General features: G+C 38.0%; 1 protein-coding gene across 1 annotated transcript; it reads left to right on the top strand.

The window, feature by feature from the left end:
• The first annotated feature begins 660 nt into the window (after positions 1-660).
• Positions 661-21621, top strand: LOC132790461 (homeobox protein Nkx-6.1). The gene is made up of 4 exons (XM_060798990.1): positions 661-2198; positions 5158-5343; positions 13604-13800; positions 20691-21621. The coding sequence occupies exons 1-4, from the start codon at positions 1211-1213 to the stop codon at positions 20916-20918; spliced, it is 1599 nt and encodes a 532-aa protein (XP_060654973.1). The 5' UTR covers positions 661-1210; the 3' UTR covers positions 20919-21621.
• The last annotated feature ends 859 nt before the right edge of the window (positions 21622-22480 follow it).

The following is a 22480-nucleotide window of genomic DNA, read 5'->3' as shown; positions in this document are numbered from 1 at the left end:
CTCAATCGTTGGCTTGCTACAGCTTCACTTAATATTTATAGCTTTTTAAACAAATAAACAGCATTCACAGTCGAGCCGCGCCTCAAACAGCGGCCACCCACCGACAACAACAGCAACAGCAACAACGACAAAAATAAAGAGTATTCCTGCAAATGCACTCAACCAAACACACACACACAGTCATACACACGCATACGCTCTCTCACATGTACGAGAAGACAACTCTCAGTGCTGTGAAACGCAACCAGTCCAGTTCCAGCTCCAATCCAATCCGAAATAGTTGATTTTAATGATGTACATAATAAAATTCCCATTCGTTTTGTGCCAATGCCAATGCGTTCCAGCTTCATTGCATGTTTACACTGATTGTGGAACAGCCACACTCACACACACACACACACGCATGCACATACACTGATTTCGCCTCGCCTGATTTACTTGTGTGAGAATGAAACAGCTGGCTGTCTGTCTGCCTTGCTCTCGCCCGTTTTGTGCTGGGATGCTGCTGCGCTTGAATGAGTGAAAAAGAGCGCAAGCAGCAAGGCAGCAGCAAAGCAGGGTTGCTCTGAGTCTGTGTTGAGACTGCTTGCTGTGATTGAGATTACAGTTGTGTTGTGTTGCGTTGCGTTTCGCTCCGTTCGCTTCGTTTCCCATGTGAAGTCAAGTCGGTCGACTCAATTTCGAAATCATTCGTTAGTCTTAGGCCTAAACAAGCGGACACGCGCGCGGATCACAATTGAGTTGAACACACGCCGCCTCGAATACGTTGCACACAGAGTTGACAAGTGCATGCAAATTATATACACGCAGTGTTACAAAGTGTTTTTCAAATTCAAACTTAAAGTGCAGCTAAGCAAAAGCTGGTGCAGTGATCGAGAACTCGATTAATCGTTGTTTAGTGCGTGTTAATCGTGTCACGATTCATACCAAGCTGGGTAGTCCATTTCTGCACTCAACGCCCCCGGGTGGCAGCTGCAGCAGCAACAACCCATCGCCATCGCCGACAACGCCGACAACGACAACGCCAACGGCCGCCAAGCAGCTAGCACACACATTTCAGCTGTCGGCCAATTCGGCCTTCAATCTCGCCCTGCCGCCCAGCTTCTATCAACGCCATCTGCCCACAGCCTCGCCGGTTAATGCACCGGAATTGAGCGCCACACTCAGCGATTACCACAACAGCAACAACAGCCACAACGATCCCGACAACATGGATCTCATCAATCCCTATATGCGCCATCACAGTTTCGCCGCTGCCGCCCAAAGCAGTCCGCCGTCGGCAGCACAGCGTCATCATTTGGCCGCCGCCGCTGCTGCGGGGCTGAGCAATGGATTCGCCGATGTGCATGCTCATGCCATGGCAGCCGCTGACTATCAGCAGCAGCTGGCGGACTATCACAGCGCTGCTGCAGCGGCAGCTGCTTATGCCAGCAACAACAATAACAACAACAACAACAGCAGTCCGCTGATGCTGCTCAAGGCAGCTCAGGCTAGCGGTGCTCGATTGGAGGCGAAATCTTCCGCTGAGGATTCGCCATCCACAACGCCGCCGCCCGCCTCGTCGCGTCTCCACTCGGAGTCATCGCCCTCGCCACGCTATGAGCACAACTCGAGTCCTGGTGTCGATAGCGCCAAATCGTTTGCGTTAAGCCAACGCAGCAGCGGAGGCGAGGAGCATTGCCAGAACAGCGAGTCGAGTCCGCCGCCACCGGATTACAGTCCCGAGAACTTGACCAGTCGCAAGTATCAGCACTCGAGCAGCGGCCTCAATCCGCTCAGCCTGCACAACAACAATCACAGTCATAGCAACAACAACAACAACATCATTGGTGGCCATCTTCACAGCAACAGCAGCAGCAACAATAACAACAACAACAGCATGGAGCATAAGATTCCATTAAGTTTCTTGGGTCCGCCGCTGGCGGCGCTGCATTCCATGACCACAGAAATGAAGACTGCACAAGGCGTCGCCGCTGGCGTCGGCGGCGCTGGCAGCGGAGTGGGAGCCGGATCCGGCAATGGACTCGGCTACGGGCACAGTCCCAACTCGCATCTGATCAGCGAACGCGTCACCGGCTCCAGCTCGGGCAGCTCCACCACAACCAACTCACAGGGCGCCGCCAATCCACATGGCATCGACACGATACTATCGAAACCGCCGCCGGTCACATCGGCGGGTCTAAGTGCTTTAACGGGAGGTGAGTCAAGTTGATCTCATAAATAAATGATATAGTTATAAACTTAATAATGTATAGTTTATTCCAAATTGATTAATTGGCAGTTAGTAATAGATAATGAAATTAATAGACAGAAAGAGAATGGAATTTATATGTGTTAAATGTTTTTAACTATTAGTTTTTTATAGATAGCTGATATTATGAAAGATCCTATCATTAGGTACTTAGAGTCATTTAAAGCCAATGTTCGCAATGTTTTTTACTAAGGAAAATGTTGAAACTGTTGCCAAAATAGTCTCATCTTCTTCCTTATTATTTCTAGTTTTATTTACAATACTGTTCAACTAAATTATTGTCTCAGAAAAGTGGAAAAAAACAGTAGAAACTTTAGATCAGTATATTGACTTAGCAAATTTAAGAATATAAAAATATAATTGATACATTTTAAAATAAAATTTAATGACTGGGATTTCAGTAATTGACATTAAATATTTCTCAAAAATTTTGCAAAAAATATCATATTTATTTTTTTTTGTAAATGCAATGCATAATATACATTTACTTGAATATAATAATAATATGACTTTAAATTATTCAAAGCTTATTATTTTGTTATTGAAATTCAGTAGGAATCAAAGCTAATTTAATGCAATATCAAAAGCTGCATTTATATTAGCTTCATAAATGCATTTAATGATCTAAGATAAAATGAGCATTGTGCTTATCTTGAGCAGTTAATTAAAAATGAATTACAGACCTCTATACAATGAGTAAAGAATACTTAAAATATTCGAAATGATATTCGAAGTTTTTGTTGAAAATACACAAACTGGTTTTGGAGCTTGAAATTCAACTAAGTCTAACAAAACAATTTCACGAGATTTAATAATATTTGCCTAATATATAATTTGATGCAATTTTATATATAATGATAATATTTTAAAATTTACTTACATTTTGTCATTAAACAAATATGTTGTTTACTATCAAAAAATGATCAGTAAATTTGTTGTTTGTAAATTCTTGAAATTCCCATTTGGCAACATCGAACAACAAACACTCAAAGCACATGGCAAACATTTAAATGGCAATAAATGCGACGTTTCGCCCATCATTATGCAATGTTAATGTATTGAATGGACACATTATGCATGCCCCAAAAATTGTTTTAAATGCTTTTTGGAAACTGGTTCGTCCGAAGAGCCGCCACAGCCAATGTGTGTTGTTGTATTGTGTGCGCTTCGAATCCGGTTTGACATGATTCCACATGATTCCGCTTTTTAATAAAATGGCAACAATGGAGCAACCCCCTTCCACTTCCCTCCTTGACAACCCCCTCGGAGAGTAGAGCATTTTATTGGGCACAATTTCCAAAATCACATAATATCAAATCAAATTGCAAAATGACGCAAAACGTAATGCGATCTACGCGTCGTACTTAAACGTTCGGCAATTAGTTGTCAAATTGTTTGTAATCAAATCAAAATGACACACGAAAATCGTACGGGGCAAGTGGGAAGAGGGAGGGGCAGGGGAGGGGCAGGCATATGACTTGGCCGTTTCACTAAAATGATTTCAATTTTTGACAGTTAAATGTAGCCCCAATTGTGCGGCATGACAGAGTCCAACCACCAATCGAGGGAGTGGGTCAACATTTGTTTGAAATGCCACAAGGTATTGGCAAAAGAGAGTGATACAGCATGGGGAAGGGGCAGAGGGGGGTATTGAGGGGGCATATTCGAATCTATGCGACGGGGCGTTGACAATTTACCATAACATTTTTAATTATTTTTAACGAGGGCGTTTATGTGATTTGTTTCGTTCGATTTTTTTTTTCTTCTTTTTTGTAGGTTAGCTCTACAAAATGTTTTCATTCTTTTTATGACAAATTATTTAATGGCCTTTAATTAATTCGTTCAAATCGTTTGATGGCGCAACTTCAACACACAATGAGTAGGCAGATGTTTGTGAGGCTTATAATAAAATTCTTTTTTTCGATTTCAACATCGGGTTGGATTTTCTAGTGGGCCTTGAGAACAGAAAACTTGTAGCAAGTATTTTCTAAGTTTGGCATGTTGTAGAGCTGCTTAGAGAAGTTTTACACTTTAATAGAGCTATTGAATGCGAGCTTATTAAGCTAAAAAGTTAGAGCTTAGGCATTTTTATGTTGAAAGCAATTTCTAGTTGCTTAAAGTAATAAATTATTAATTAGCTACGTAAATAATCTTTGACTTTCGAGTGAGACATTTACTACAATGTATTTTGTTAATTAATTATTCTTAATTCTATATATAGTATATATGATTTAGTACTATAAACGCATTTCCTCAACACCAAATATAAGTCAACAAACAAACGACTTATTTAAAAGTAAAATTACTTGAGAACAAATTGAGTAACAATATTAAAATGATTATTTAAGTATAGACTACACAGTACAAAATATATATATTCAAAAATCGATTTACTAAATTTAATTATAATGTGTATAATAATGTCATCTATTGGTTACTTGACTATAAGAATAACGTATTTATTTTTCAATTTTAACTATATTTTAATCAGCAATAAACATTATATCTAATATTAATCGGAAAGTGTTTCATCAATAAGGTTTTCCACATTTGGTTATGATATTTACAAAATGAGAAATTTAAAAAATAATTTTGATTTACTGATAGTTTGACTACATTTTTAATGTAATAATTATGTATTTATTATTCTGTAGTAATAACTATACAACAATATGTACTATCGATACCCTTTTCGGCACTTATTTATAATTCTCTTTCAGCAGGGATTCCAATAATTAGAAAACCAGTTTTATGTACTGAAACTATCAGTACTTAATATTTTAATGTAATAATTATGTATTTATCATTATACAATATTAACTATAATACAATATATATTATTGTCAAACCCTTCAGCACTTATTTATAAATAATAATTTATTGAATACATTTTTGTCATCTTTCAGCTGGCATTCCACGCTTCTCCATTGCGGCAGCTGCGGCGGGCATGGCCCAGTATCTATCGCAGAGCCAAGGGGCGCCACTGAAGACGCACGCTGGTCACATCGTGGATCGCACGCATCTCTACTGGCCGGGACTCCAGGGGCTGGTGGCCAATCCGATAGCGTGGCGCGAGCGTCTATCGAATACGAGTAAGTGCGATGATGAATATGCTCACTAATTTGCGAATAAGTGGTGGGACACTCCTTAGACTCCACTCGGTGTCACTTGAGCACACACTCAGCTGTCAGCGAGTGAGTTGAGGGAGTTGGCAGCAATCAGTAATCAGTGCATTCATGCTGCACGGTGGCAGGCAGCACGTAATTTGGTTACAATTGTGGCTATGGACCCCGAGGGGTGCTGATGATTTGTCTGTCAACAATGAAAGCCACACCTCGAGGCATTCAATAAGATTCGAATCGTATCGAATTGAGAAACTGATATCATAAAGCCATTGAAGCGTGGCTGACTTCCTGTTGATACCGTTAACAAAGCGCAGCGAATGAGGCAGCTGCTGCCCCTAATGATCACAATGATCACAGATCGCTCTCTCAAGTGATTACCAATATGACGCGTCCAATGTGCTTAGTGCAGTTGCCTGTTGCCAGTTGCCAGTTGCTATATGCCATTAAGGCCCCATTGGCGCATTGTCCAACTCATTAAAAGAGCTGGGCAGAAACCCACCGAAAAAAGACAGAATCACTTTAACACGATCAGCGATGAACGTTCGTCGATCGTTGATCGTCAGACGCATCCATCCACAGAGTGTGCGATGACAATGACTCCACAAATAAAAGAGTTGCCCTTTTTGGAGTGAAAAGCAGATGAAAAATTAATTTACTCGCACGCTTTCGAGCATCGTTCAGCGTTCAACGTTCAACGCCTCGATCTGGATCTGGTTACTTCATTATTACGTCTATTTATAAGGCAACCAAGTGCGCGCCTCCACTCCGCAGTCAAAGCTCATTAAGTAATCGCCCAACTCCGACTTCGACTCCAACTCCAACTCCAACTCCAACTCGTTTTCACATTGTTTATTTATTTAAACATGCCCCACGCTCTCCTCGCTCTCACTCACTCCTCAGTTTGGTTAATGATCGTTCGCATTGGCAATTGATTTGATTTGATTTAGTGCTTTGGCTACTGCTGCTCACAACTAGGCGAACAGCTAGGGAGCGCTCTCTGCAGTGGAGGAGTCAGCTGCTGTTTGGCCTTTAATTGCGCCGATGACTGTGCACAATTTACGAGACTGTCAAGTCGGAAATCGTACATAATTTTCTTATTGAATTAGTGACGAGATCAACAGAGATCGTCGTCGTCGACGAAAGAGAAATGTTGTCTGTGTGTTTGTTTTGTTTGTCTTGTGTTCGATTTGATTTCTGAAGTGTGTCGTGGAATGTTTGGTAGCTGCTCCGTTTAAATCAATATTGATTCAATTGATTTGCCAAACACTGTACGAGTTCAAGTCTCAAGTGGTAACCCAAAAGAGAAAAAACTGGAGCAGACTAGGAAGTCTAGCGTAGAATAAATGAGGAAAAGTTGAACTGACAAAAAAAATAGTGAAAATATTTACAACATCATGTCGAACAATATTACTCTCTGCTACTGATACTTTTCGTATTTACACTTGCCGATTAGCAATGATAACTAACCTATCCAATAATCAATAGTATCAACAGCTAACTTACGCTCTCTATCTCTCTCTTTCGCTCTCGATAAGCACAGCTGATAGCAACTTAATTAACGATTTTATATGAAGTGCAGCCCGGTCTATGCAAACACACAATTGTAATCGCTCTCCCCAGACCCCCATAAAAAAGCGCAATGAACTTTCCTGACTGCCGTGGGGCATTTGGCATTTTAATGAATTGCAGTGCAAATATTAATAATAGTATTAATATTAATAGTGATAAATGCAAATGTGCATAGTGCATTGCAAAAGGCAAGCCCCAATTATTGGTCATCATAAACAAAGTATGCGTGCCAGCTGACAGCACAACATACACAAAAATTGCCAGGTGAGAGGCAATTTAATTAATATGCCACAAAAGGTAAATAAAAATGCATAGGCAAAAAAAATATAGAGAAAAAAAACATAAATAAATAAATGCCAATCAAATTCAGCTAATAAAATGCAATGGCATTATTAATAACACATAAAAAGTGCAGCAACAAAAACAAACAGATAAAACGAAATTAATATGAAAATCAAAACAAAAGCTGAGTGAAAACATTTTTCGTAGCATGCTTTTGTGCGCGCATAAAAATTTAAATGAAGCAACCCAGGAAACGAGCGCCATTTTTAGTGTGCGCAGCTTTCACACACACACACACGCACAGAAAGCTTGTTAACATGACAGCCTACAAGCGTATAAACACACACACACAAACACACACGCATCCCCATTTTGGCATCCCCCGTATAAAAAAAAACATGGCATCACAACCCCCTTTGCGCTATATTTATATTTGTAGGTTCGTTCGCTTTGCCATCGTCTAGATAATAATGTGGCAACATATTCTCGCAGCGTCTGCGTTTGCCTTTATCTTATGGCTGTTCCCCCCTCTCTCTCTCGCTCTCTCCCTCTCTCGATTACTATAGTATATATACCCATCATGGCTACATTTATATAGAGCAAAACACAACAACAGCCTCTCAGCGGCTGCTTTAACTTTTCCGGTAAAAGTTTTTTCTCATTCTCTGCGCTGTTTTTTTTGTGCTTTGTTTTCGATTTTTGTCTGGTCGAGCAGCTGTCGCTTTGCTCGTATATTCGAGTCGAGTCCTTCAGCAGCCATAAATATGTATATACAAATAATAAATAAATAAATATACATTTTTATGTAAATAATAAACGCTCACACTCACACTCACACACTTATAGACTTTGCGTGTTTTATGTAAATGTGCGGATTCTGTGGTATATATGACAATGTTTTTGCGCTCGCAAAATTATGTGGAAACGATGAGCAAAAACGTTGACAGCAGAAACTGAAATATTTTGCATACTTTTTTTTGTTCTTTTTGCTTGTCACTTCTTTTGGTTTTTGAAGCAGAAATTTATAGCATGTGTGCACGCGTTTTCTATCGATTTTCTTGGGGAATATTTACTTAAAAGAGATGCTCGAGGTGCTAAGGAAATAAATGGAATGGAAACCAAGATTATAATATATCATAATTTAATTGATATTGATATTGATATTGATATTTAAACGAAATATTTAAAACTTGTTCTTCGATTAACTTTAATTTGTATAAGTACATTAAATCTTTTCACCATTTTACTAGTTGATAGAGGTTTTTGAAATGTTAAAGAAATAAATAGAAAGCAAGATTAAAATATGACATGATTCAAATATTGTAAAGATAGTTATAAAGTATTCTTTCATTAAATTTTTCTATAATTTTACTAAAAGTTGCTGTACCCAAAAAAGCCTTTTTTATGAGTCAACATTTACAACAGTTAACAAATCTAGAATCTCTGAGTCGTCGTCTTGTTTTGTTCTCCATGCTAAGCCACATGCTGTGAATTAAATAATTAACTGACATACGAAAAGTAAATATGACATTAAAATAAAAAAAAAAGATGCGTAAAAAGGCAAAAAAGGCGGCAACTAAAAATACAGCCAGTTATATAGTCCGACCTGCCCATAACAAAATGACCAAAGGCAGAAAACATGGCAGCAACAACGAGTCGAAACCAAAACCGCAGTCTACATTTGACACAATTCATTAAGCTTAATGAAGACAGCAGCCAACAACAAGCTAAATAAAAAAGTTACAGCTGCCAGAGGAAAGGAGTTGGCACATGGAAAATAGAGACAGCAAAGGAATGAAAGAGATACAGAGTTAAATAGATAGACAAGGGCTGGGATTGTGTATGTAAAACCTATTCGAGCTGTTGCGTTTAATTAAAATTCAAGTGGCATTTTGTGTGTCGTCGTCGTCGACATCGTCGTCGTCGTCCTCATCGTTACCCAAAAGAACTTGTGCTTTAAGCATATAATCGGGCATAAAACAGGCCATAAAACAATGCAATGAAGCCAAGGCCCCGGGGGGTAGGAGACACTTAATGAGCGGTGCTACCTATGGAGAGGTATATAAAAGCTTCTCAGAGGAGAGACAAGGGTTGCTCCTCACATGGAGGCTGCTCTGACAAGGTATCGTTAAGTTTATTAGGGTAAACAAGCTGCTTATCGTACGCCGTTGAGATTGGCATAAAGATATTACAAGATTGTTATATGCATATATCCATGTGAGGAACAGCTTCGACAGAAGCATGGCTAACGAGTTCAAGAAACATGTGACATATGATTAAGAGGAGAGGGGGGAAACCATTGTTGTCAACTTCACAATGTCAAAAGGTTCTTTAGCTGGCAAGATGGCCGACTCTTGTTGATACTTATAAAAGTCACCACACCAAATATATTACCTGGCTATAAAAAGGTAAATTCTCTGAGAAAAATCTGCTGGGATGCTATTGTTATTCTTATATTTTTTATTTTTGGAAAGACTTTTAAATAAAAGAATTAATTTTCATACATAGTGCTTAATAAGAAAAAAAATTTTTTTTTGAATTTTAAGAATGAATTTTTATACACAATAATTGTCAAAACAAAACTGACAGTCAAAATTCAGTTATTTAATTTTCAAATAAATTAACTATCATATAATCTTTCAATTAGATCTTAATTATAATTAGTTGGCCAGATAATTCCGAAGATTTTTCGCTTACATAATTTATTTTATAACGATATAATTTAATCAAAGTTTAACATACATGAGAAATGTAATACGATAATTCATAATTTTGGTTATATTTAATGTCTTAATTATTTCAGAATTCTATACATTTAATAACTATTTAAACGAGTTACTATCTTAATAATTCATTATTGAATATAAACCATTTTCATGACATATTTTTTGTATAATATATTGCACTATCATTATGTTGTCGGTTTCACAGTGCTGTTTATCCAAAAGTAATGCCCAGATTATCATTGTTAAATTTCCCACAATTTTTCGACTGTCTATCAACAGCAGCTATCGATGGCTTCTCTTTCTCTCTCTCTCTCTCTCTCTTTTACTCTGTCGCGCCCCCTCTTGTATCGTTCAACCTCATCTGCGCTATTCGCACGCCCATAACAAATGACTTTTTAATATTTTCAATAACAGCGTTTGAGCCAAAACACAGTACGCCCACCTGGCACGCCCCTCTCGCCGCACACACACATTATTAATATCAATAACGTAAAGAGACGCAAAAAAAAAGAGCCCAAAATATTAACGCCACAAAAAATAAAAAAGAAAAAAATTGAAAGAGAACAAAAGCGGAAATAAAAAGGAGAAAAGTGCAAATGCAGCGATGCCAACAGGGTGACTTATGCGATTATAGACAACTGCTGCAGGCTCAGTTAGAGGAGGGAAAGAGAGAGATAGATAGAGGCAGAGAGAGTGAGAGAGGCAGACTCCAGAAAGTGAGCCTTGCGCTGCCAATTCATTTCATTTTGTAGCAATGCGTGAGGGCCGTGACATGAGCAAATAAACGCTTCATATTTGTCGGTTATTTATGAGGGTCCTTGGGACGCAGCTGCAGCTCAATAGATGCGATATAGAAAGAGAAAGAGAGAACGGGAGAGCTCGCGACAAAAAAAAAATTATCACTGCTACAATTTTTCTTGCTAGGGATTAAGCTTGTTATGGTCCAGGCTTGCTGTTGTTATGTCTCCCCCACAAATGCCTGAAAATATTCTCCATGGCCGCCTTATTGACAAGTGTTATTCCCTTCGCTTCTCTTTTTTTTTATATTTTTTTGTTAAGCTTGTGAATTGTCTGCGAAAAGCAAAGAAGAACAAAACAAAACATAAATTTTATGGCACATATTTATTTTGACACGATTTTATTTGGCGTTTTGTTTTATGCTCTCTCTCTCTCGGTCCAAGGCAATCAAGTTATGCACTTGCAGCTGGGCTGCACATGAAAAAGTCAGCGGGAAAGTCAGCAAAATGCTGGGGAGACAGAAAGTGAATGCTGAGCAAATATCATGCGTTTTTATGGAAAGTGATTCTGAAGGATTTTCTAAAGTATCAAGTTCGTTATCATTTGTTAGCGTAAGCTGTAAGCAAATCTTCGATAGTTGCCTATTTTGTGGAGGAATATGTTATAAAAGATATAGATTTTATTTTCGGGAATACTTAAGATTATCCTTTTTATTTATAATTACTTTTTTTAAACATAGTATTATTAGTTGAGCGTCAAAAATTATTTTAAAATTGTTTAATGACGCACAAAGTGTAATTTCATCCTGCAAATTTATAAAGATTATTATTTTTATTTTTCAAATTCTTTTTCAATATCCTATTTAGTTTTTTCTCGTGATATTCCATAAATTGAAATATTTTTAACTAACTGTATAATTTATTAAATTTTGAATTTAATTTTGCCAATTTTAAATTTCCCAGAAACAGTTCCCAGTATGTGTATGTGTGTGAAACTTTATCTTTCTATCTCCATGCACACATTTCACGCTCTAACTGTAACCATTTAAATTAATAATTTTGTGGAAACTGCACCAAAGTATCATAAAGGGACAGCGAGTGTAAAAGGCGAAAAAAGGAGTCAAGTTGTCTCGCAGTCAGCATTCTAATGGAATGAGCATGAAGTCATACAGAAGACGGACCCTTCTTCCTAGCAAAACCTGCTGCCACCCTTACACCCTCCCCAACCCCCATCCGGCCACTTGCGGCTTTACCTTTTTACCTAGCGCCAGGCGCGTCCTGTGCATATTTAGTTAAATCATTTCACATAATTAGGGATCATTTAATAATGGGGTGACATTAATTGAAAGCACACACACACACACACTCAAAGAGAGGGCTGCTGGCAACCCTGACGAGCAGAGTCGTCGCCCACTCCCACTCCCTGTCCCATCCCCATCCACAGCTACCGTTTAATTTTATGGCCACCACCCAACCATGTCCACTTGACTGCCTTTTACGAGCCTTTTGTGTTCGTGGTGCACGTAGCGCCCTCTATCGTCCAGAGGCGTGGTGCCCTGCTTTTATTGGCCTCTTGTCGTCGCTCTCCTCTCTCGCTCTCACACTCGCACACTCGCCTCGTGCTCTTTCGCTTGGTCGTTCTCGTTGTCGTTTTTGCTAATTGATTTTAATGAAAGCCCAAGGCCCCATGCAAAAGTTTAGTGGCTCTCATAAATTCTGTGGTCAATTTGGGTTTGTTAATTGTTGCAACGTGAACGTTGGCAATGTTTCGTTTTTTTTTTGTTCTCCTGTTCGGTTATTTCGGCTACCTCAACGGTAATTAGTGTCTAATTATTATGCGTGGCCAGCAGGAAGGCCAAATGCAGAAAGCCATAACAAATAGTTGTGGGCCACAATGAATTACCAAAAATATATTGCGAAAATTTGCATTTATTATTTTGGCGGATGGCAAAACCAAAATTTTTCGAAAAACAACAATTCAAATATGATTTTCACATACGACGAGTCGTCAGTTAGATGCGCATTTATAAGGCTAACAACAGTTATACTCTCTTCTCCTGCCTCTCTCCTCCCCCTTTAAGCTGGAGCGCCTTTCAAATGCGCAGCTGTCGCCAAATGGAACGCGCCCCATAAACAATTAATAAATGTCAAAAAACTTTGCCGCAACAGCAACAACCACCTCACTTTTCTCCCCCTCCTTTTGTCGGTTAAAGAAGGAGAAAGGTGGAACATTATTTGCTCGCTAAATTTTATGGCATTGCTTATTGTTTTGTAATTAAATTTTTGGGTAAAACTTGCAACAACTTGCAAAGCTTGTAAACACGACTCTTAAACATAAATTTAACAAATTTGAAAAGTTTTATTGGTCGCAATGTTCATAGTAAAGTGGTTTATTGATTTGCTTACGTTCGGTAATTGTAAAGTAAATTATCTGGGTTTCTCTTGATTATTGCGCTGAAGATAAGAGTTTGTTTCAATCGAGTAAATAGAAGATCTAAGAAATTGAATAGTTTGCAGTGGTTGGAAATGCAAAAACTTTGATGAAATCTTCAAAAAAGATGTTGCAATCAATTTGCATAAATATGAGACTTTAAAAATTGGCAAAATGAATTAGAAACGGAAAGTTTAAGTATTCAAAATTATATTTAATTCAATGCATCATTTTACATATTCATAGATATATTTTCTTTGAAAAGTTTTGTGTTACTTCAATAAAACTGATAAAATTGCAAATTGGTTTAATACAATAAACCGAATGTACATATGTTATATTAGCTTCTAGCTTGTCTTACTATTTCCATAAATGTTTCAAAACCTTTTTTTATATTCATTTCATTCACTCTTAGCTGCACTTTTCTGTATACATTTTCATAATATTTAATTCCTTTCAATCTCCTTTTACATTTATTGCAGTGTCCGCCAATCTGTCGCAGTCACATCAGCACCATCCATCGAGCGATAAGGATGGCAAAAAGAAACACACCCGCCCAACATTCAGTGGTCAGCAGATATTCGCACTGGAGAAGACGTTCGAACAAACCAAATATCTGGCTGGACCAGAGCGTGCCAAGCTCGCGTATGCCTTAGGAATGTCCGAGTCGCAGGTTAAGGTAAGTCGCAAAAGTCGCAAAACACATTTCTCGTTCGCTTTGGCTGCGAGCTGCGAGTATGCAAATTAAAAACTCATAAAATGGCGGTCGGGTATCTAACCAAATAAACCTCGCACCATCAAAAAAAGGTAGAAAGATACCTTTCCCACTCCCCCCGCAGTTTTTGTTGCTGCCCCCGTGAGCCATTGACTTTTGTGGCAATTTGCATTTTTATTGAAACGCAAAGCTCGTGGATTTTTGCTTTATTTTTGTCGAAAACCGAAAACAAAATGGCGCCAATGGTCTGCCACCGGGGTTCGAGTCCCCGTGGGTTATGCCCTAAAGGCTTAGTGCACATGTCTGTCCGCGCAGACACCGCGTCCTCTCTCTTTGTTTGGCGTTGTCGCAGCCCTAAAAAACATTCCCGTGCGCGTCATTTTAAAGTTTTCGGCGAAAGGTTGTGTTTTTTTTCCATTCACTGCCGCTGCCCCGTAAAATGTTATCAACAAATAAATCCTTTGTGTCGTCAAATTTGTTGAGCGCCGTTGCCATCATCGTTCTTGTAATCCCCACCAGAAACGCACGTGTCATTCACATTGCCATTGTTATTTGCCCGTAAGTCGCGTGAGCGACGCGGTTTCCCCACCTCCCGAGTTCCCCTTTCCAATGTCGCTCTCGTGTTTTAAGCTTGTTATTTAAATTAGTCTTAAGCCAGGACAGTTAATTGGTTTTGCAGCGGTTCTTGCTATTTAGTTACAAAACAGTCTAAACATATGATGGCTTAGTTCAACGATCTCTCAGATACTTAGTAGAGTTAATTAGTAATAAAACGAATAGTGAAGAGCAGATGTGCGAGAGGGATCTTAATTATTGCGAGTAGCAGCTGTAGATAGTTTTATTATGTAGTAGAGAGACTAATTGCAAAAGAGTTGAGAAAGAAAGTATATAGTTAAATTGTATAATACTACTGCATTTTCCAGCTTTGAATTCTTGTTTCAAGAATTCATTTTTGGGATCGAATAGTTCTCAAATCGAAGATTATTATTCCAGTTTCCAGAAACTCTATTTTTTCTAAAGAAAAAGTGGATTACACAAGACTAGAATATAATATATAATCTTATTTCATTTCAAATGAAACCATTTTTCTGTTACGTTGATGTATGATTTCTGATTTACTGAGATCTGTATAAATTATATGAATTATTTTCTATTTCAATTTGAGAAATATTTCAAAAGATTATTTTTATTTAGAATTCATTAAATCGAGCATATTAAAACGACAAAATATATAACAAAATATAGACTTTTGTCAAAGTTAGCAAGCTACTAAAGTTTATTAAATAACTAATCGCAGATAATCAAATCTATCAACGTTTCAAAGATTGCCAATTTCATTAAGAGTTACAAACTTGATTGTCCCATTTGTAGAGGCATTTGTCAGGCAATTTGTAGACCCCAATAATTGCTACCCTCTCACTTAGGAGCCAACAAAACATTACACCCCATAAATGCAGCAACCTCAAGCAACTGTGCACAAATCAGGGTGCTTGGAGATAGGCGAGTGAAAAGAAATCACGTTTATGATGAGCAAAATGATTAATTACCAATGAATGAGGCCGTTGGCATTGTAAGGCATAGGACGAGTATGAAACAGGAAAGTGTTCTAGACACCAACAGAATGGGATACGAAGCATTGGGAGAGGGAGAGGAACAGATAGAGAGGAAGAGAAACAGGATTGATGGCTTGAGCTGCAGCTAAATATGCGTCATTTGTGCAGAGGCTAAATAGATACAGCAACAGAGTAGGAAAGAGATACAAAGCGGGAGTAAGAGAGAGAGGCAGAGAGGAAGAAGTCGCTGATGACGACGAGTACAAATGGACAGAGAGATGGATGAGTGCTGGGCAGGCAGGATTGGGTGGCCTCTGTCTGATAGACATGCCAAATGACTGCATGACTTTTGGGTGAGTGTAAATTAAATTCTGTGCAAGGACAACAACAACAACGACAACAACGATGACGACGACGACATCCGCTTCATACATATTCAATTAGTGTGCGTGCATGTATGTGTGTGGGTGAGTGGATGCTCTCCTAAAGACCGAGATGAAAAACAACCATGACGATGATAGTATGCAAATTGACAAACAAAAACACAACCACTGGACACACTAGAGAACAACACGAGGGCCAAAAATATGACAGAGACACACACAAAATGCAAAACACTGCGAGTGTGTGCGTGGGCGTTGCTGCAATGGGGCGAATGCCAAATGATCTTGACAAGAATAATTGCGCTGTTATCATAATTAAAACCGTTTTTGGACACAGCACACACACACACTCACTCACTGAGCGAAAGAGAAAGAAGAGATATAGAGAGACTCGGACTCAGCTTCGTTTTAGCAATCATTTAATGCAAATGGTCGCCATTTTGTACGTTCTTATAACGGTGCCACACAAGTCTGTCTGTGTGCATGTGTGTGTATGTGAATTATAGCGTCTGCGTCCATTATTAATGACATTCTAGCTGGGCGTCTATGTTGGACCATAATATTATTGCATGATTGTCGTTATAGCTTTTTCGTGATTTCGCTTTTGCATAAATATTTCCCCACTGATTGTTGAGTACATGCATGTAAACCCGCATCGTGCGATAATAATAAAGATATGGCAGAGAAGCGTAGGCCTTTTTCTAAGTGGGTGGCTTGAAATCATGTTATAGCTGAGATAGGTCATTCTATTTTACTCAAATGTTTCAAATGTAATATTTTTAACACTTCAACTATATTTAACCTCAAGTAACTCGGCTTCTGGTAAAGATATACTAGTGTAATTCAAATATTAAAATTTATTGTTATAAATATTCATATTTTTATACTATGAACACTCCAACTAAGGATAAACCTCAAGTAACTCGACTTTTATGCAACACAGAAGGATGTAGTTTATTTTGTATAAAAGTTTATAAAATATATTAAAACATTTTATAGATTTCCAACCCTACAATTGTCTATTAAGCTTAAGAAACTCTAATGATTATAGTAGTTTTATTGTTAAGTGTCAGAAACTCAGCAATAATATTTTAAAAGTCGGGTGCGGCAACATTTGCATTGCCTTGAATTATTTATAAACATTTAATTGTATATACAATTTCGCAACAGCTTGCATTCGACGTAGATGATATCAATACGTGTCCATCAAATTGAAATGAATCATTATTCAAATGCTGATTCCTGAGAATTTCTGATTAGCTGACAAATCGTGTGTTTGACATGGTTAAATTTAAACAATGATTGCTTAGACTTTATTGATATTTGTGATGGCTTTCAGAATGATTTCGGATTGGTATTTCATAGATATCAAAACACGCCGCATAATTAGCACATGTATAATGAAAGCTTATAGACCAAATCAATTCGTGGCGACTGTCAAAATCGACAATAACAATGGCATCAGGTTATGAAGCGAGAACTGTGGAGCTAAGTGACAAGCCGACAAGTTGACAATGGGACAGGGGACAGGCAGACCAGCTCATAAAACTTATGACAGATTTGTGAAATATTGTCTAATTGATTTTTAGGAACCGTGATAGAAAAACAGGCGAAAGAATACCAAAAAAAAAGAAATACCAGCTGCCCCATTGTTGCCAGCTAATGGATTTGATTGTGTGTTAATGAATGGAGAGAAATTCTGTTAAGGGAATGAGAAAGAGAGAGAAATAGTTTGGTGTGCCATTAGGTGTGCTATCAAGCGATGCGCCATTGCTCCACACTTTTCAACTCACAATTAGTCAAATAAAAACACATTTTATGTGTGCTCAGCCCCTTAACATTGATGGGCTACAAAACGCAAATAAATCACAAAATCATATAAATACAGAAATTCGAATACGAATACGGCCATTGAAATTAAAATTTACGAGCCGCTCTTAAATGCCACAAAAAAAAAAAAAACAGAATGTTTGTTAACCAATAGGAGAGGCAAGAAGAACTGCAACTTGTCAGTCGATCAGGGGCGGGCGACGGGTTTCTCTGTTCTCTGTTCTTCTACGACTTTTTTTGTTAACCAAGCTGCGCAGCCATGCTGTAAATTTTCATGACTTTTAAGTACCGAACAGCGAAGAACGATCCGATACGATGCGATCCAAGCTGATCCAGGACGCGTAAACAAATAAATTTCCAATTTGGTCAGAGTCATATATTTGCCATCCATGGACCTGGCAGGTTGGCAGCAAAAACGAAACGCAACGAAAAGAAAAAAAGGTTTGATTTTGACATCCGTTCCTACGAAATTTACATAACGCTTTTCATTCTTATCTGACCCCTGGACACCTGACGGACGTCCCGCGGTGGTGCCAAAACAAAAATAAAACACCATCTGACCAAAACATTGGCATATGTTTTATAACACAACGTCCTGCCCGCAATAAATAAATCCGTTTTTGGCCCCGAAAACCAATCCCAATCGCCCATTTCAATTCGAATCGAAGCGTAACGTGGCCACGTCAAATTGATTGCCACAATATTTGATTGACTTTGACATGTTGGCTGTCATAAATTTTCAGTCCGAGTCTTCCAGTCCACCGACATTTTTGGGCATTTTCCTTTGCCTTTTTGCTATGCATCGTTCGCTTCTAACTTTGAAGACGATCTTGATCTCGATGTGTGTGGTCATAAAAATAAAGGTTTCGCATGTTCGTCGGCAACAGATCAAGAGAATGACGAGGAAACAGAGACTTCCTTATGTTAGTTTTCTTAAAATTTGTTGAGACATGGCAAAAGATTTTAAAGATTTTTTAAAGATTTTTAAAGAACTATTTAATTATAATAATTCTTTAATTGATTATAATAGTAAAAGTGTATTTAAAATGTCTTCTTTTAAAATTTTCTCAACTTATTTCTTTTTATACTTTTTCCTATTACAAAACTCTTTTAATATTCCTTCAAAAATTCTCTAAAAATCATTTTGAGTGTCTCTTAAAGTTTTTAAGCAAGTCAAGTCATGTCGAAAGCACAGTGACAAGGCTTCAATTCAACAGTCTGTTGCCTTCCACTTAGAAACTATGCTTTAGTGGGTGCTAGATGACGCATTCACCATCGTTATGATGTCGAAAACGGCAACAGCAATGCTTTCTTGCATAACATTTCCCTTGTTCCCATCCTCATCCCCAGAAGCACAAGCACAAGTTCCTCTTTTGGTCGACCAAATCCCGAAACAACATGGACACAGCTGTTACCAAAAAAATAATGACCATGAAAAGCAGCCTTAATGATGCCAACTAATGTTGTTGTTGTCCTGTCTGTGTGCTGTTTGTGGGTCCAAAAAAGACGTCTCTCTCTCTCTCTCTCTCTATCTCTTTCTCTGCCTCTGCCATCTCCCCAGACTCCTCCCCAACCAGTCTCATAGTCGACTCGATTCTACTCCACTTTAATCTATGTCTCTTGGCTCGCCATGCTGCGGCCGTGTAACACACGGAAAAATATTAATTGTGTTTTTATTTCACATAATGTTGCAAATAATAATTACACAAATGTGCAAATGAAGTTGTAAATTATCTGTTGTATCTGGTTTAATTGCACCTTTGGGTCGTTACAGACGCTGATTTCTGCATGGACCGAGCAAAGATATTAAAATTTCACAATATAATGCGTATCCAATGGCCTTAAAATACAGTATGCCATGAGATAATAAAAGAAACTTTGTGTGTGAAGAGCTTTCTAGTAAAAGTAGACTTCATATATGAATAGTCTTAAGTAACTCGAGACTTGAAGAAGCGAAACTATTTCTGAACTTTTATAGTTTAAATATTCTCAAATTCATCAAACAACCTCACGTAACTTGAGTCCTAAGCTAGCTCAAATGGTTTGGAAAACAGTTTTTAAAGTCTTAATGACAACATTTTTATATTACAATCGTAGCACACTCCAATCTATATAACAGCCTCAAGTAACTCGAGTTCTAAGCTAGCTATAATCATTTGGAAAACCTTTTTCCAACTCTTAGTAACTACATTATTATTTTACTTTGCTAGCACAATCCGTTCATTATAAAAACGTTAAGTAACTCGAGTTATAAATTTTGTAGAATTATTTTAAGCGAGATTTTTTCAATAGAACATTTAGATAATTTTTGGCTTCCCTTAGGAACTCAGCTGCTAACTGAGCTAGCAATATTTTTGAAAGCCTTTCTATTAAGCAAGCCTAGTAAATAGGTCAATTTGGCAAAGAAATGGGCATTTGAAAGCGCTGTTAATGACTTGGACTACAACATGTTGATGCCATGATGAGCTCTTGTCTACTCAAAACAAAAGCGCTCCATCATCAGGGAAAATGTACAAATTATGCACGATTTTGCAAAAATGAAGCAAAGTCGAAACCCCGAAAGGAAGCTGGAAAACGTGTCTAGGCCTATGCAACAGCAACAGCAACAGCAGACTCCCCTGTGCGTGTGGCAAGGCAGGGTGGCATGCAACATATGTTGCCAGGGGCTTGGTTGCAAAATGGAAAATGAAGCGCAACCAAAGACGTTAGTCATGGTTTTGCATAGTTTTTGCTGTTGTAACTGCTGTTGGACAGCAACAGCAACAGCAACAGCAACAGAGGCAAAGCTGTCCAGGGCTTAATATTGTCTTAATTGAGGGTTAACCGGCGTTGATGATGCGACTTATGGGCTGTGAGACGGGAGATGGTGAATGCTGAATGGTAAATGGTAAATGCTAAATGGGCCGAATGGGTGACGGGCCTCGACTTAATGACTTTGACAATGTGTCGCTGGACTGCCTAATTACATGTGGAAGGAACTTTGGGTTCTCTCTCGCTTATTTAAAACTTTAATTGCCAAACACCACACACACACACTTTGCACACACATAATTCTAAAGTTTCTTCATTTCAAATTGGACTTTTACAGGTTTGGTTTCAGAATCGTCGCACCAAATGGCGCAAACGTCATGCGGCGGAAATGGCGACAGCGAAACGGAAACAGGACGACATCGGTGGCGACAACGATGGCGACTGCAGCGAGACCATGGACAGCGACAACGAGAGCCTGGACATGGGTGAGGCTCCAGCCTCGCAAAGTAAAAGGAGTCGCAGCAGCAGCGGTTCACAGCAGCAGCCGGATAATTATCGTCATTAAAACGAATTTACAAAATGGCAAAGGATATGCATACAACTACAACTACAACTACAGCAAATTAATAAAAACAACAACAAGAACAACAACAAGAATATTAAGCTAACAGCTAATAAAATAACAAACAATAAAAACACAGCGAAAGGTTCTCAACATTCATTAAGGGCATTTCAGTTCTTTGATTAGCTAAAAACGCAAAACGGTTTTGCCACTTTACAGTCTTCTGAAGACGTCAATTTTAAGGCTTAATTTGTATCCCTAAAAATCTCCCCCCTGCCACCCCCTCATTCCCACATCCCTTGTTTAATACGTGTGTAAATATTTTTATGTTAATTTTGTGGAAATCGCGCATAGATACATAGAATTTAGGTATTTTGTATTTAATAACCCGGGCTCTAAATGCTAAGTCGTTTTAAGGCACACAATTTACTGAATTTATTACATATTGTATGTTTAGTTTTATAGTTTATATATAAATAACGTATAAAAGAAAAACTCAGAAAAGCAAAGAAACAAAGCAACAAAAAAAGAAGAAAAAGTAATTAAATTAAATTAAAGCATTCCTAACACTAATGTTATTTCGTGCATTAGAACAGACTTTAGTTTTTTTTTCTCTAATTTCTAAACAAAAATATAAATATGCGAAGAGCGCACGAAAATTATATAATAATGCTGATGATTAACGATGATGATGAGCGATGAAATACTGCAGTAAATTATGTAAAATGTATTTAAATTAAATTGTAATTTTAATTATTTCAAATTGATAAAGAATAAAATGATAAAAATTTACGAAAAATGTGTTGATTTTATTTTAAAATAAACAAAGATAAATAAAGCGAAGATGAAGAGATGAAGTGACTCTTTGAGGAAGATAAATAATTGGGTATAAAGCAGAAACAATTTTACTATCATAATTTACTTCAATTCTAAAGAATGAAATTTCAAACAAATAGTAGAAATATTTTCTATTTAAAATTAACTACAAATAAATTGGGCAGTAAACTTTTCCTAGGCGTATGCTTCCAGCCTATCTAATAACATTATATGCTGTGAAAGCCACCTACAACAAACGATTTTTGATCATAATACACATTGGTTAGGCCCAAAGAGTAAATCAGCTCAGCAACACCCACAAACCTGAGAAGTGCAACAACAATAGATGCAGGGCTTAGGGCTCATAACAATTAGACAGACCGGAAATCTGCTTATAGTCATGGCAAGTCACCAAGAAGTCAGTGAGTCAGTCAGATGACAATCCGTCAAATCAGCCCGAGAGTTGCAGTCAAAAGGATTAGGCCAAAAAGAGTTTTTTTTTTGTTTTTTTGGGTGAACAATCGGAACAGCCAATGAATGGGAAATGTGTGAAAAGAATCCAACTAAAGTCCAAGAAGTTAATCAATCAACTGTCAATCAAGCAAAAGTTGAATGAAATTCAAACAGGTTGATGGAACAATAAGCAATGCCGAATTATTAATGCCCTCTGGGTTTGAGCACTTGACACAGATGCGGAGGAGAAGAAAACAGCTAACGATACAGATACACCAAAAGATACAGATACAGAT

This window comes from Drosophila nasuta, chromosome 3 (genome assembly GCF_023558535.2).
Source record: "Drosophila nasuta strain 15112-1781.00 chromosome 3, ASM2355853v1, whole genome shotgun sequence".
NCBI classification, from domain to species: Eukaryota; Metazoa; Arthropoda; class Insecta; order Diptera; family Drosophilidae; genus Drosophila; species Drosophila nasuta.
Note: the sequence above shows the minus strand (reverse complement) of the source record. Positions and strands in the feature narration are given on the sequence as shown.